The 13527-nt window shown below is 35.8% G+C and overlaps 1 protein-coding gene across 4 annotated transcripts in view; it reads left to right on the forward strand.

Annotated features, from left to right (window-relative positions):
- The window catches only part of LOC138711741 (calmodulin-like), a 454283-nt gene that overhangs the window by 56651 nt on the left and 384105 nt on the right, over positions 1 to 13527 (forward strand). The window contains exon 1 of one of the 4 annotated variants that reach the window (XM_069842909.1): positions 5202 to 5572. The exons of 2 other annotated variants lie outside the window; for them this stretch is intronic. In XM_069842909.1, the coding sequence (XP_069699010.1) occupies positions 5570 to 5572 (3 nt within the window). In that variant the 5' untranslated portion in view covers positions 5202 to 5569. Of the gene's footprint in view, positions 1 to 5201; positions 5573 to 13527 lie in introns of those variants that run through there. One more of the 4 variants, XM_069842910.1, reaches the window with a different exon arrangement.

Below are 13527 nucleotides of genomic sequence, written 5' to 3' on the forward strand. Positions count from 1 at the left end.
CAATTAGCAGTTTCGTCCTTCGTACTAGTAACTCATGTTGAAATAATTCTGTACCTACTCTATAAAAGAGTACCTTACGTACTGTAAATTCAATCTTCACCTCTGTCCGACCCGCACAGATAACATTACTCAGACATGCTATCTACTGTCCGTCCAAGTGGTTATGTCGCAGGATCGTAGAAAGGGGGGAAATCACGTGACAGTTAATTACTTTTATTTAAGTTATTTTGAACAGTTGCGGGTGAGGGAAATCGGGATGCGACGTAAGGAAACGGACGACAGTACCTGTGCAAAAATATTATTCAATATTGAAAGCTCTTTCGTCACTGGAAAACGCGAACATATTTCTGGAACGTACAATACTTACTAACTCAATACTGTTTGTGTTTACTACGACCTTAAGGAGACTTTGACTGTATACGCTTGGTTCTGTGAGGAAAACGGTTGGAAGTTTACTAGTAGAGGGGGTGAGAGTGAAGTACATTAAAAAACTCAGGTACAATAAAAATTGAAGTAAAAATAAAATGATGTCCCTGTATTTCTTTCCTTCGTCAGGTCGACTTTGATGACATCATCAATGCTTTCTCTGTGCAGAAAGTGCGAATGAAATCTTTATACAGTAATTCACAAGTAAGATGCATCGACCAACACTTACGATGGAACAAATATATTACATATTTATGCAATAGATTACGTGAAACAATTTATATCTTTGTTAAACTTCGGTCATATTTACCAATTAATATTTTACGTCTCATTTATTTAGCTTTATTTCAGTCCATTCTCCACTATGGAATTCTAGGGTGGGGAAATGCTTGTAATTCTAATCTCACTCCACTAATACTTATTCAGAAAAGAATCATTAAAATATGCCTTAATAAACCAATTGATTACTCATCTGAGCTTTTATTTACTGATTTTAATGTTTTGAAAATTAAACAGATTTATTATATTGCCTTATTAATCTTCATACATAAAAACCTTAATAAATTCAAACTGTATCATCATAAATATGAAACTAAAAGATCCGATTTTATACGACTAGAGGAACCAAAGCGTTTCACAAGCACAGCTCTGAGCCATGGTACCTACTTTGGTCCAAGGTTATACAATAAAATAATTGATAAATACCCAAATTTGGAAAATTTTAGTATCAGAAATTTCAAAAATAGCGTTATGAATTTAATTTTTAAACGATATATATTGATTTAATATGTATATGTATTTGTATGACTTAAATAGTTAAAATTGTAATTATATTTTTAAATTTAATTTAATTCTGTAATTTTTTTTTCTTGACCCAGTTTGTGTCAAAAAATTATCTTTGTGTTTATCTTTGTGTTTAGATATCTCCCTGAGCAGGAGTTTTTTACTCCTTCAGGGAAGAACTAAGATTGTATTTCTGTCAATGTTATTTTATTAACAATAAACAATAAACATTGTATTTTGATTGCAGTAATTTATTATTTTCTGAATTGTATCATTTCATTTAAAACTAATTTAAACTAAACATGACCTGTATAACAGCTGCTCATAAACTGTTTGTGACAGTTGGGGTGGCAAATTTTAGCACTGCTTAGGGGCGGCACTATACCTAAATCCGGCCCAGATCGGATTCGCATTCAAGCGGGAGACGGACTGCTTTTGTCTGCAGCACCGGTAGATTTGATTAGTTTTAAATTGTCCTCAAATTATAAGCATTTTATCGTCTGACTACACCAGATAAATCATTTAATATAATTAAAAATTTTATTTATATACAGTATTTCATTAAGGCCCGATTGTATAAAACTCCCTGACTAAAGATCAACTTTGAAACTTCGGAAAGTGAACCGAGTTCAGACACTTCTTCTATTGTATAAAACTTTTCTGCGATCAAATTACCTTGGTTCAAATGCAGTCTAATTTCACGTGAAAAGGATTTGGCAACATCGCATAAACAGGTGAAATATGTGATGCGCGGACCATGTTCTACAGGTTTGTTCAGTGTCGCCAATCCAGCGAGTTTAACTCTTTTTCAACAACAATTTATTTTAACTTGTATATTGCTTAAATAGAGATTTAGCGACCTATTTACCACCCCATAGTGACAAAATTTAATCTTTCTTTGTTGATAATGAGAAATCTAGCGACTTTACAACTACTTTTTGTCGACTTTCCATACACTCTGTTGGAGACACTGGTTTGTTTTGTGCAATGTAAATAATGGGGGACAAAATGAAGGTTGACCGTTCTCCAAATTGTTATCATGTTATGGTGTTTTAAACTGCTATACATAATAAAGCTTTATAAAACGACAATTTTCGTTTAGTAAAACAGTTAATTGAAAATTTACGAATGTACCTATCACATTCATTAATAATTAACGGTTGTTATAAACATAATATAATTATAGGTTATGTTATTTGATACTGCTGAACACGATAGAGCCTTATAAGATATAAGATTGTTTGTGTATTAAGGCAAGAAACTGAAAAAAATCTATATACATTATTTGAACTGGTAATGGAAATTACGGGAAAACGGCTGGACGGATTTTAATAAATGACCCCTCGTTTTGAAGCTTGGAACTCAAAGTTTTTCGGAAAAATAGTAGTTTTCAGTGAAATGTCAATTTTTAAACATAATTTTCCTATTTTCCAAAATCCATCTGGCGTCAGTTTTGAGAACGGCCGACGTGATATATCCTTCGCTTTTTTTTGTAAAAGAGAAGCGAAGCGAGCATCAAGTCGGCCTTGTTGCATTTCAGAATAAAACAAAACACATACTACAGTGAACAATATTACACGAAGGCCATGATCTGCAAGAATACTGACATATTTAGAGCTCAAATTAAATTGGTTATTAAAAACTTAACTTACTAAAAATAATTTACAGGTTCGATTCTGTGTTGTGTAATTATCTGGGTATAGCTGTGTATTGGATATTAAAAAGTACAAAACTTGAGGTGGTTTGATGACATTATTACCATTAGAAATGAAATATTATTGTAATTAATGCCATGATGTGACTATTTTTCATTAATTATACATATTAATGCTATACTGATGATATTAAAGTGAAACGTTTTGGGGTTATATAAGTAGATGTAGAGAATAACTTAAATTAGATTTTGATTTCTATATTTTACCGAGTGGCGGCTATATAGTATATATAGTATATGTTACTGAAAGCTATAAAACTGACGTAAGATAGTAATATTATTAAAAATCAAATATTTTTATAATTATTAATCAAGTGGGTTTCGGTCTTTTTCATATATTTAATGGCGGTGTGGTGTAGATATTTATATGCGTGGTTCTCTTCAGTATTGGCTCGAGAGAGAGAGTATCTTTCATTGTTATGGAAGCAAATAACTTTCCGAATGTCTGGTATTCTTCATTGAAAATAAATCTGAAAAATGTTTATTTGAACGTTTAATGAACTTAATTTGCAGCATTTGCTGCACAAGCCACTAGTATATATATATATATATATATATATATATATATATATATAAATGTACCTACTATATAATAATAATAATAATAATAATAATAATAATAATGGATATTTATTTTATTTGCACAATCTGTCACTCGTATATTTCAAATAGAAAAGAAATAACTGATCTTGGATCATCTAACTTAATCGGAGAAATTTCTTCAGTCAAAGTTGATTTTAGTTTGAGACAAATTAATCTCAGATTAGACTTTATACAGCACAAAATTCCAAGTTCAGCTAGAACGAGGATCAATTTAACTTCTGATCTAAGATTAAATGGTTTAAACAGGGACATCATTTTATTTTTACTTCAATTTTTATTGTACCTGAGTTTTTGAATGTATTTCACTCCCACCCCTTCTACTAATGAAGTTCAACAGTCCTCCACACAGATCCAAGACCGTATATACAGTCATAGTAGCCTTACAGTACGTTCCAGAAATATGTTCGCGTTTTCCAGTGACGAAAGAACTTTCAATATTGAATCATTTTCGCACAGGTACTGTCGTCCATTTGCCTACTTCGCATCCCGGTTTCTATTCGCCCCCTAGTCTGTCTTAGTAATAATTTTTGAGACCATTAATTTATGTTAGGAATTGGACGTCTACGTAATATTATACAGCTGTTTAAAATAACCTAAATAAAAGGACCTCGTTAAGTAATTAACTGTCACGTGATTTCCACTCTTTCTGTAACCCTGCGACATAACCACTTGGACGGTCACTAGCTAGCATGTCTCTTCGAATCGGTCAGAAGTGAAGATTGAATTTACAATACGTAAGGTACCCTTTTATAGAGTAGATACAGAATTATTCCAACATGAGTTACTAGTACGAAGGACGAAACTAGTAATTAGAATTAGGTACAATAGTCTATAGTGCGATAATATGCACATTAGAGCTGAAGCCTGTATCGAAGTGAGCGGCCACCATTTTCAAAAATGTGTTTAAATATTCATATTATTATTATTTTTCAATTTAACTTCATTCTTTATAGTGTACAGTACGCTAATGTGCTGTGGACAGTATAATATACACTGCATAATGAATACGTCCACATGGACAGCTAAGTTCGTGAGTAAAAACACTCATTGTTAATACTGTATTTTGATTAAAGAAAAACCTAATGATAATCATCAAACTCAAAAGCGTGATATTTCCTAGTTTACGTAAATGGATGTACAACTTTTCTTCCCTCCTATACCTAGTAAAGCGATTTGTTTGTATATTACGTCAGTATCATCGAACTCCAGTCGTGGAAGGGGGTAGCAAACGGTGTTTCCGGTTCTCAGCCGATCCAAAGGTATAGCCAGGTTAATATTAGAAATGTTAGTAAAAATAAAATGATGTCCCTGTACAATCGGCCCTAAAACGGTTATCTGATAATGTTGGTTTCATGTGTATTGCAGCCTGTGAAAGTTGTAAATCTTTCTTACCAGTGCGCTCTAATTCTAGGATTTCGAACTCGTATCTGATAGACTCGAATGAGTAATAATTTTCATCCACGTACTCCATTTGATTTCAAACTCAGTAGAACGTACTGTATATACAATCTGGTAGGAAGAATGCGGGCTGATACAATTCTAAAAGAAACGGACGGGTGCCCATAACATGGATTTATGGGAGGGAGAGACTCCCGCCCGCCCGCTAGGAGTGATGTGGGTGGTAGTTGTGGTTTCGATCATGCGAGGGCGGGAGCGTCGCGGCTCTAGATGCTGCCGTGGAGCGGAGGGCCAGTTTCCCTCTACGCGTCACGACGGACGGTCATTGTTACCACATACCGCAAAACAAAGACGAGCAACAGTACTGTTAAATGTGTGCTTGAACAACGCGAGATATCACGCCACATCGTAGAGTCGTAAAATTATCGTATTCAATAAGAAAACCTGTCGTTTCTGCGTCCATAGATAAATTAGTTCGCATTTTCAGCAATTCTCGGTTATATCGTTCAATGGTATAATCGAAACGACGGGGTTAAATTATCATTGCTTTTCTTCAAAAGAATCACCAAGTTGGAAGGGAAAATCTTTTCGGTTGTTGGTAACTTTTTCTCTACTTCGCCTTTGGTGACCCAGCTAAAGGAACTGATGGTGAGTACGTGTATATACTCTAGCTATACATAATAATGTAATATGGTTTTTCTTTGTACAGGGACATAATTTTATTTTTACTTCAATTTTTATTGTACCTGAGTTTTTGAATGTACTTCACTCCCACTCCTTCAACCGTCTTCCACACAGATCCAAGACCGCATATACACTCATAGTAGCCACAGTACGTTCCAAAAATATGTTCGCGTTTTCCAGTGACGAAAGAGCTTTCAATATCCAATCATTTTCGCACAGGTACTGTCGTCCATTTGCCTACGTCGTATCCCGATTTCCCCTACCAGTTTTTATTCGCCAGCTAGTGGCTGGGCTGTCTTAGCTCTTTTCTGAGGACATTAATTTCTGTTAGATTGGACGTCTACGTAATATTATACAACTGTTTAAAATAACTTAAATAAAAGGGCCTCGTTAAGTAATTAACTGTCACGTGATTTCCCTCCTTTCTACGATCCTACGACATAACCACTTGGACGGACAGTAGATAGTATGTCTGAGTAATTTTATCTTTTCGGGCAGAAGTGAAGATTGAATTTACAGTACGTAAGGTACTCTTTTATGGAGTAGGTACAGAATTATTTCAACATGAGTTACTAGTACGAAGAACTGGTAATTGGAATTAAGTACAATAGTCTATAGTGCGATAATGTGCACATTAGAACTGAAGCCTGTATCGAAATGTGTTTAATATCCATATTATGATTAATTTTCAATTCAACTTCATTCTCTATATTGTATGCTAATGTGTTGTACACAGTATAATATACACTGCATAATGAATACGTTCGCATGGACAGCTCAGTTGTGAGTAAAAACACTCATTGTTAATACTATACTGTATTTTGATTAAACAAAAACCTAATGAAAATGGTGAAACTCAAAAGCGCAATATTTCCTAGTTTACATAAATGGATGAACTACTTTTCTTCCCTCCTATACCTAGTAAAGTGATTTGTTTGTATATTACGTCAGTGTCATCGAACTCCAGTCGTGGAAGGGGATAGCAAACGGCGTTGATCCAGAGGTATAGCCAAGTTAATATTAAAAATGTTATTAAAAATAAATTGATGTCCCTGTATAATACTTTATCTCTTCTGTGTATAATTGTTTCTTTGAATTTCATATTTTGTGGGCGAGTATTATAAAAAAATAAAGCACTAATTTTTGCCAGAGATATTTAGAAAGTAATAATAATAATTAATACGAATCTTTAGAGATCACTTTACAGTGAGAAGTGAAGAATCTTGGAATAGTTCATGCTATTCACACAGTCTAATACATACAGTGGCGAAGCTCAATAGTAGTAAATATGCAAACATTAGATAGTTGCTCATCACTAGGATCGTTTATATCGCCTCATTACAGGCAATGCAAAATAGTATCGTCACAGTCTATTGTTTCTAGCACCCTCAAAACTCAAGCTTCGTGACTGTATATACTGGGTGTTCAGTTCAAAGTGTGTCATGGCTCGCTGTATGCCGTCATGTGGCTAGCCGATGAGCCTAGAGAATTCAATCTTCCTACACTTCCGCAGAGGTGTATTACTTATCTGCCAGAGAAGTTGCCTAGCAAGTACGGCGTTCATTGTGAAGAGTACTTACCGATACGTACGGTAACGCGCTAAGTGGCAGGAATGTGAACTGTTTTGAAACATGTACTGAGGTGAGTTTTTTCTTACTGTCGGGATATGGGGAGAGGGTTAAGACGATTACTTACGTATTTGTTGACATTAACTTCGACGGTCAACATGGACACGGAGCATTTGATTTGTGTTGTGGAATGTTGCCGTACGCAACCGATGACAACAAATACCCTGCTACGACTTGGCCGCGCAAAACACAGTTCGAAAGAGGTTATGGTAGCACACAGACCGTACAGACCGCCATCTGTTGCTACGACGTTCGAGTTATACCGTACACGTTCTCAAGTTCAGATTGAACGCCTTGATTAATAGCCAACTTCTCTGACACAAAAACTGAAACTCGCTTCAAATCGCTGACTCAGCAACAGTGAAGTCATAACACACTTTGAAATGAACACCCAGTAGTAGACTGTGCTATTCACTCGAAATTAAAAGGAACGGTCCGTGTATCAGAGTATTAGTAATTGACGGCGTGTTTTCTTAATCAGAACTCCTTAATTTAAATACGTAGAAACTATTAAAATTGAGTGAAAATGTATAATTTTTATTTTATCTAGTTACTATTTAACGACTTTAAGGTATGTGTTCTTCGGTAAACTTCAGTGTACGGTATAGTTGACAGGAGGCGACTGAGGTTTCTGTATTTGTTTCGATGTTCCTTGTGTAGAGGGCGTTGTGATGTATTATGAGTTGATCTGTTGTTTTATCTTGTTCTATGATGGAGGCAGGTTCATTAGTGTTAGTGTCGATCGTGGAGATGGTGTTGCACTGTTTTTTTATCCTCCGCCGGCATATATTTCCGTAAATTTTGCGACTTAAAGATTAGGTTAGGTTAGATTAGATGAGGGGGTAGAGAAGTAACGTGAGATCGAAGACTATGAGAGATGAGATAGCGAAATGTTAGAAGACAGAAGACTGATAAGGTTAGAGGGGAATAGATGAGCGGACAGCTAAATGACAAGGTTAGATCGGTTTATATCAGCGGTCATCAGCACAGTGCACTCTCGGGCTAGGGTCTCTTACAGCACCAGCGTGCAACCGTGGCTGCTGGCGGGTATGCTTCTTCCCGCACGACGGTGCATATTGCAATACACTGCTTACTCTTCAACCACTGGTTTAGATGATGGGATAGCAAAATGACAAGGTTACAGTTATTCGCTAAACTGGAGAATGAGGTACCGCAGCTTTCAACTGTGCCGTTACGATGATAGTCTAATGCAAGCAAATGCACAATGTCGCCAACATATGGGTATGACTTTTGCCTGTGATGTCGTTACAAGGACAAATTTGCTTTTTTTTTTCTCTCTACCTCCTTCGTTCTGAACTTCACTGAGAAGTAGCGACACTGTTAAGGCTGGTTCACAATAAACCAGGAACGGAAACAACGAGAACGGAAATAAAGTTAAAATAAATGTATTTAAATGTGAGCATTCACAACTATTGTGAATACTCACATTTAAATACATTTATTTTAACATTATTTCCGTTCTCGTTCTCGTCGTTTCCGTTCCCGGTTTATCATGAACCAGCCTTTACCGACAAAGCAAAGTTAGTTAAGGCTCATTCACAATGAAAATTAAACGTAACGTAAGCGTTAACTTAAGAATATAAATGTTACGGTAAAATCAAGAAGTCATACCATCATTCACGATGGGAACATAAACATAACAGCAAACGTACTTGGTAACCATGGAAACATAACAACGACGCGATTTCCTCATATTCTGTCGTATACTTCAGCGCTCCACGATTGTGTTCTGTTTGCAAATCACGTAACCATAAGCATGAAAGTTTGGAGTTTGCAAACTTTCATGTTAACGTCTTACGGTAATGTTTATGTCAATGCTTATGTGAATCATTGTGAATGATCCCATTTGGTAGCCTGGGGGCAAACTTCTGTGTTTATATTACGGTTATGTTTAATTTTAATTGTGAATGGGCCTTTAGGGTTTGTTGAGGAGATATATTAATATAAATTAGACGCACTGGCACTGATAAAGTTTACTAATATTTTGAAATATACTGTCGTTAGCATTATGTTGTTCTTGATTTATCTTTTGAAATATATTGAAGTTAGCATTGAATACTATTCTTTTCTTATTAAACATGATTGTTGTGTTCGATTTTGTTTTAATGTCCCGCGGTGTGTATTTGCGTAAATATTGCGAGTTAAAGGTTATGTGGTTTAGGTAAGAGAAGAGCTTAGTAGGAATGTGAGAAGGTAGGAGTGAATTTGATAACGGGATAGATAGTGACATGAGGCAAACGAATGTGGCAAGGTAGGTTAGTTGAGGGGATAGCCAAGTGACAGGAGACGAGGACTATGAGAAGGTTAGAGTGGGCTAGTTGGGGGGGATAGGTAAGTGACAGAAAATCGAGGACTGTACAGTAATTTTGAGACAAAGACATAATTAGATGAAATATTACAGGAGAATTGTTCTTTCAGTTTTTATTTGGTGCATGATGCTAGATGGATGAATTTCTAATAACGTCACACAATGTCTTGAAAAATGTCCATTTTATATTCTCGAACTAAAACCTCACTCGCATTTTCTTTTGTTTCACCACGGCCGAATGGGTTTATCCATTCGCTAGTCAGCCATGGTCCTTATGATATTTTTGTTTCCTAACGTTGGTAACAATATGATTGATCAATGTAGTAAATAATTTTATGTTCGCCGATAGTTTCTCGTAAAAGACCAGGTATTTTCTCTAGACCAAAAATAAAACGGTAGCGCGATCATAATTACATACTTAACGCTTTGGCGAACATTGCACCGAAATTATTTCGCTGTCGTGACCTGCTATAATACTTACTTAATTTCTACACTGCTTTACTGCATTCAAAATACCGCCGGCGCCGTAAACCTTGCACTTGACTAGTGTAGTCAATTATTTAAGAATGTAGTCGCGAATTGAAGGGTTCAGAGCCATAGTGGGTCCAAGCGCCATTTATTAAAAACGGAGAATGCAAGGGTTAAAGTTAAGTGAATACCATAGTTTAATGAAGATTGAAAAAAAAAGTTATGTTTTATTTAACGACGCTCGCAACTGCAGAGGTTATATCAGCATCGCCGGATGTGCCGGAATTTTGTCCCGCAGGAGTTCTTTTACATGCCAGTAAATCTACTGACATGAGCCTGTCGCATTTAAGCACACTTAAATGCCATCGACCTGGCCCGGGATCGAACCCGCAACCTTGGGCATAGAAGGCCAGCGCTATACCAACTCGCCAACCAGGTCGACTTGAAGATTGATATATAATTTAGCTTTAATGTGTATACTTTATATTACTTGCTATATGTTTCCATTGAATTATGGTACAGGCTTCGAGACTTGGGACTCGATACAACAAGTTTACTGTGCATGTACTATAGGTTGTTGACTCGCTGCAGGTAGCGAAAAGTAGAGATGTGTTGAGGTAACAACGTTGCTATTTAGAGTAGAGTACGATAGCATGGGGAAACACACACATATGGACATTCTGAAAGTAAATATACATTACACAATGACAATGTCAAAAGAATGTGAAAAGCATTTATTCTCCTGACTTTTATAAGCATTTAATGGTGGAAATAAACATGTAGCAATTTTAATTTCTTCAATTATCCTATTCGTCGTCTTTAGGAAGTGCAGCTACATTACCGAATTGCAATGTACCTATTACAAAATACATTCTCAGTGTCTCAAACGTAAATCTTTTTCGGTTATCTGCCAAACACAGTTTGTACTGTGAAAAGCTGCGCTGTACGTCGCATGACGTCATAGGAGCAAAACTGAAAAACCTAACATCATTGCAGTCTCTAAGAGACAGTCCTTTATTCTCGGCTGACTCTTGTCCACTAATTTGCTGTTTATGTTACACAATGTTCCACATCCGTTATTTTTACATAAAATTGATTTCCACTTCTGTTTTACACGTTCAGTAACCGGTGTACTTGGTGTCTCATTAATTCTCTGTGTCATTTCCTCAATTTGAGGGCTTCCGGCATCTCTTGCTCTGACTTTCCTAACCGTGTAATAGTTTCAGACACAGTTTTAAAATAGGTTTGTATGAAAACCAAATTATTCGTCAGAACCTTCCAATCCGGAGCGTTTTTCTTTGCGTATTTGTTGGCATTGATTCTACAGTACCCCCACCCACTGTACGCTTTACCACTATACTCAGTACGCCGTTATGCGGATTTCCCACTGAACTGCTCTAACGTGTCCGAAGTTTCGAAGCCTAGTAATAACTTAATTTTAACTCTTGTTTTCTACGGTTTTAGTAAATGGCGCTTGGCCCACTATGGTTCTGAACCCTTCAATTTTACTACCAACATTTCGACTGCCTTTTCATTCACACGGCACGGTACGGCCCGGTGATTAGTGGCCAGCGTAGTCGGTGTTGCTCTTGGGTCCGCTTTATCCAGTTGTTCAGAGTTATTTATTACTGCTTTCCGTTAATTGTCGAGAAAGAAAGCTAAAGAAAATAATAATCAGAGTATATAAAACTTGCACGAAAATATTATGAAACACCTTAAATTTTTATACGTTTGTTCTTATGACTACTGCTTTTAAAATGTAACAAAAGATACAATTATAGTAGCTTATGTGTCAAACGATAAATAACTTTTAAAAACTTATTTAGAAATAATTAAATGCACTTTAAAACTAAATAAAAGCGTAAGTTACTAATAGTAATGAAAGTGCGTTCATATTTCCAGGATCGGACAATTTAAACCTACAGTGAGTGTAAAAAGTATTCGCACGATGGGTAATAAAAATATATAGCAATAATAAAATCTGCTTCAAATCCTATATTCTCAACTTCTTAAACATGAACACAAGTTACGCACAAGTATACACATTCTCTGTTATTTGTTTACATATAAACACAAAATTAATTGCACAATTCCCAAAATAAACAATTATGTTTGATTAAAACACAATGATGCCAAACAAAAATACGAACAAAAAGTATTCGCACACTGGTCACACTTTAGAGAGTTCCTTTTCAATTTCAATAGTTTATAAAGTAGCCCTTGCATTTTACAATAGCCTCTAACCTTCTGGGGATAGAATTTACTAAATTTGAAGTAATACTTGCTGGAATGATGTTCCACTCTTCTATGTTTGCAGTCCTTAGAGACTCTTTGTGGTAATATGCCTGGTTCTAAGTCTTATTTCTAAATAATCCCAAAGGTCTCGATTGGGTTGATGTCTGGTGACTGGGGAGGTGTCTTAAGGTTCGAAGGGATGCTATAGAGAATCCACAGTCGAGTATTGTGGGCCGTATGTTTGGGGTAGTTGTCTTGCATAAATATGAAATTGCCTCCGATGCCCAATTTTTGGGCACTAGGCACTACATGATCCTTCAGAATATCAATGTAACGTTGGTGATCCATATCGCCCTCTATAAAAGCCAACGACTCCACTCCTGCCGAACTCATGCACCCCCATACTAATACTCAAACTCCACCTTGTTTCACTGTGGGACGAAGATTTTTCGTATACTACTTGTGATTCTAGAATCAAACTGACTTGGAACATGCATTAGGAGCGTTTTCTTAGTACCATGTGCCTACTGCGTTCCGCACGAGTGCTTTTATTCGTCAAGAGTTGAGTGTGCGAATACTTTTTACGCTGTAATTTTGTTAGGCATTCAATTTATTGAACTATGCCAGAACCTACACGCAAAATTATGAATATGTATTATGTGTATTTGCTATGTGATACATTATTATTATTATACGTGAACAGTTTATTTCATACCAAGAGTTAATAGTACTTCATTTAGATCTCAATTTGTAGTAAAAAAATCGTCGTGCGAATACTTTTTACATTCACTGTATGCTGAGTACATTTCATGATTATGATTCATTTCGAATTGTTTTGAAATATACAGGGCTTTCATTTCAGAACTTCCCAGTCTAGATAACTAATTATTTTAATTGAATTCAATTTAAACAAAAAACGCGTTAATTTAGATATTGAGGGAAAGTCTGAAACCAGGCTTAATTGCATGATAGATTTCACCCCCATCCCCTGCCAACCCCTTTAGAAATTTCAAATGACACCCCTATATTTTTATACCGGTAAAATATAAACGAGCATTTAATTCAACTTCTTATAATAGTTGTGTTCGTGTATTAAATTATTGTAAAATGATGTAGGCTACATTCAAGAGAGAACAGAAATCATTTATGAAGCTGAAAATCTTGTCGTAAAATAACCTACTTAAAAATTATCTTGCACTATTGGAGCAATGAAGGAACGAGAATATCAGGAGAAAGCGAAGTACTCTAATAAAACCTGT

Source organism: Periplaneta americana, chromosome 13 (genome assembly GCF_040183065.1).
Source record: "Periplaneta americana isolate PAMFEO1 chromosome 13, P.americana_PAMFEO1_priV1, whole genome shotgun sequence".
NCBI lineage: Eukaryota > Metazoa > Arthropoda > Insecta > Blattodea > Blattidae > Periplaneta > Periplaneta americana.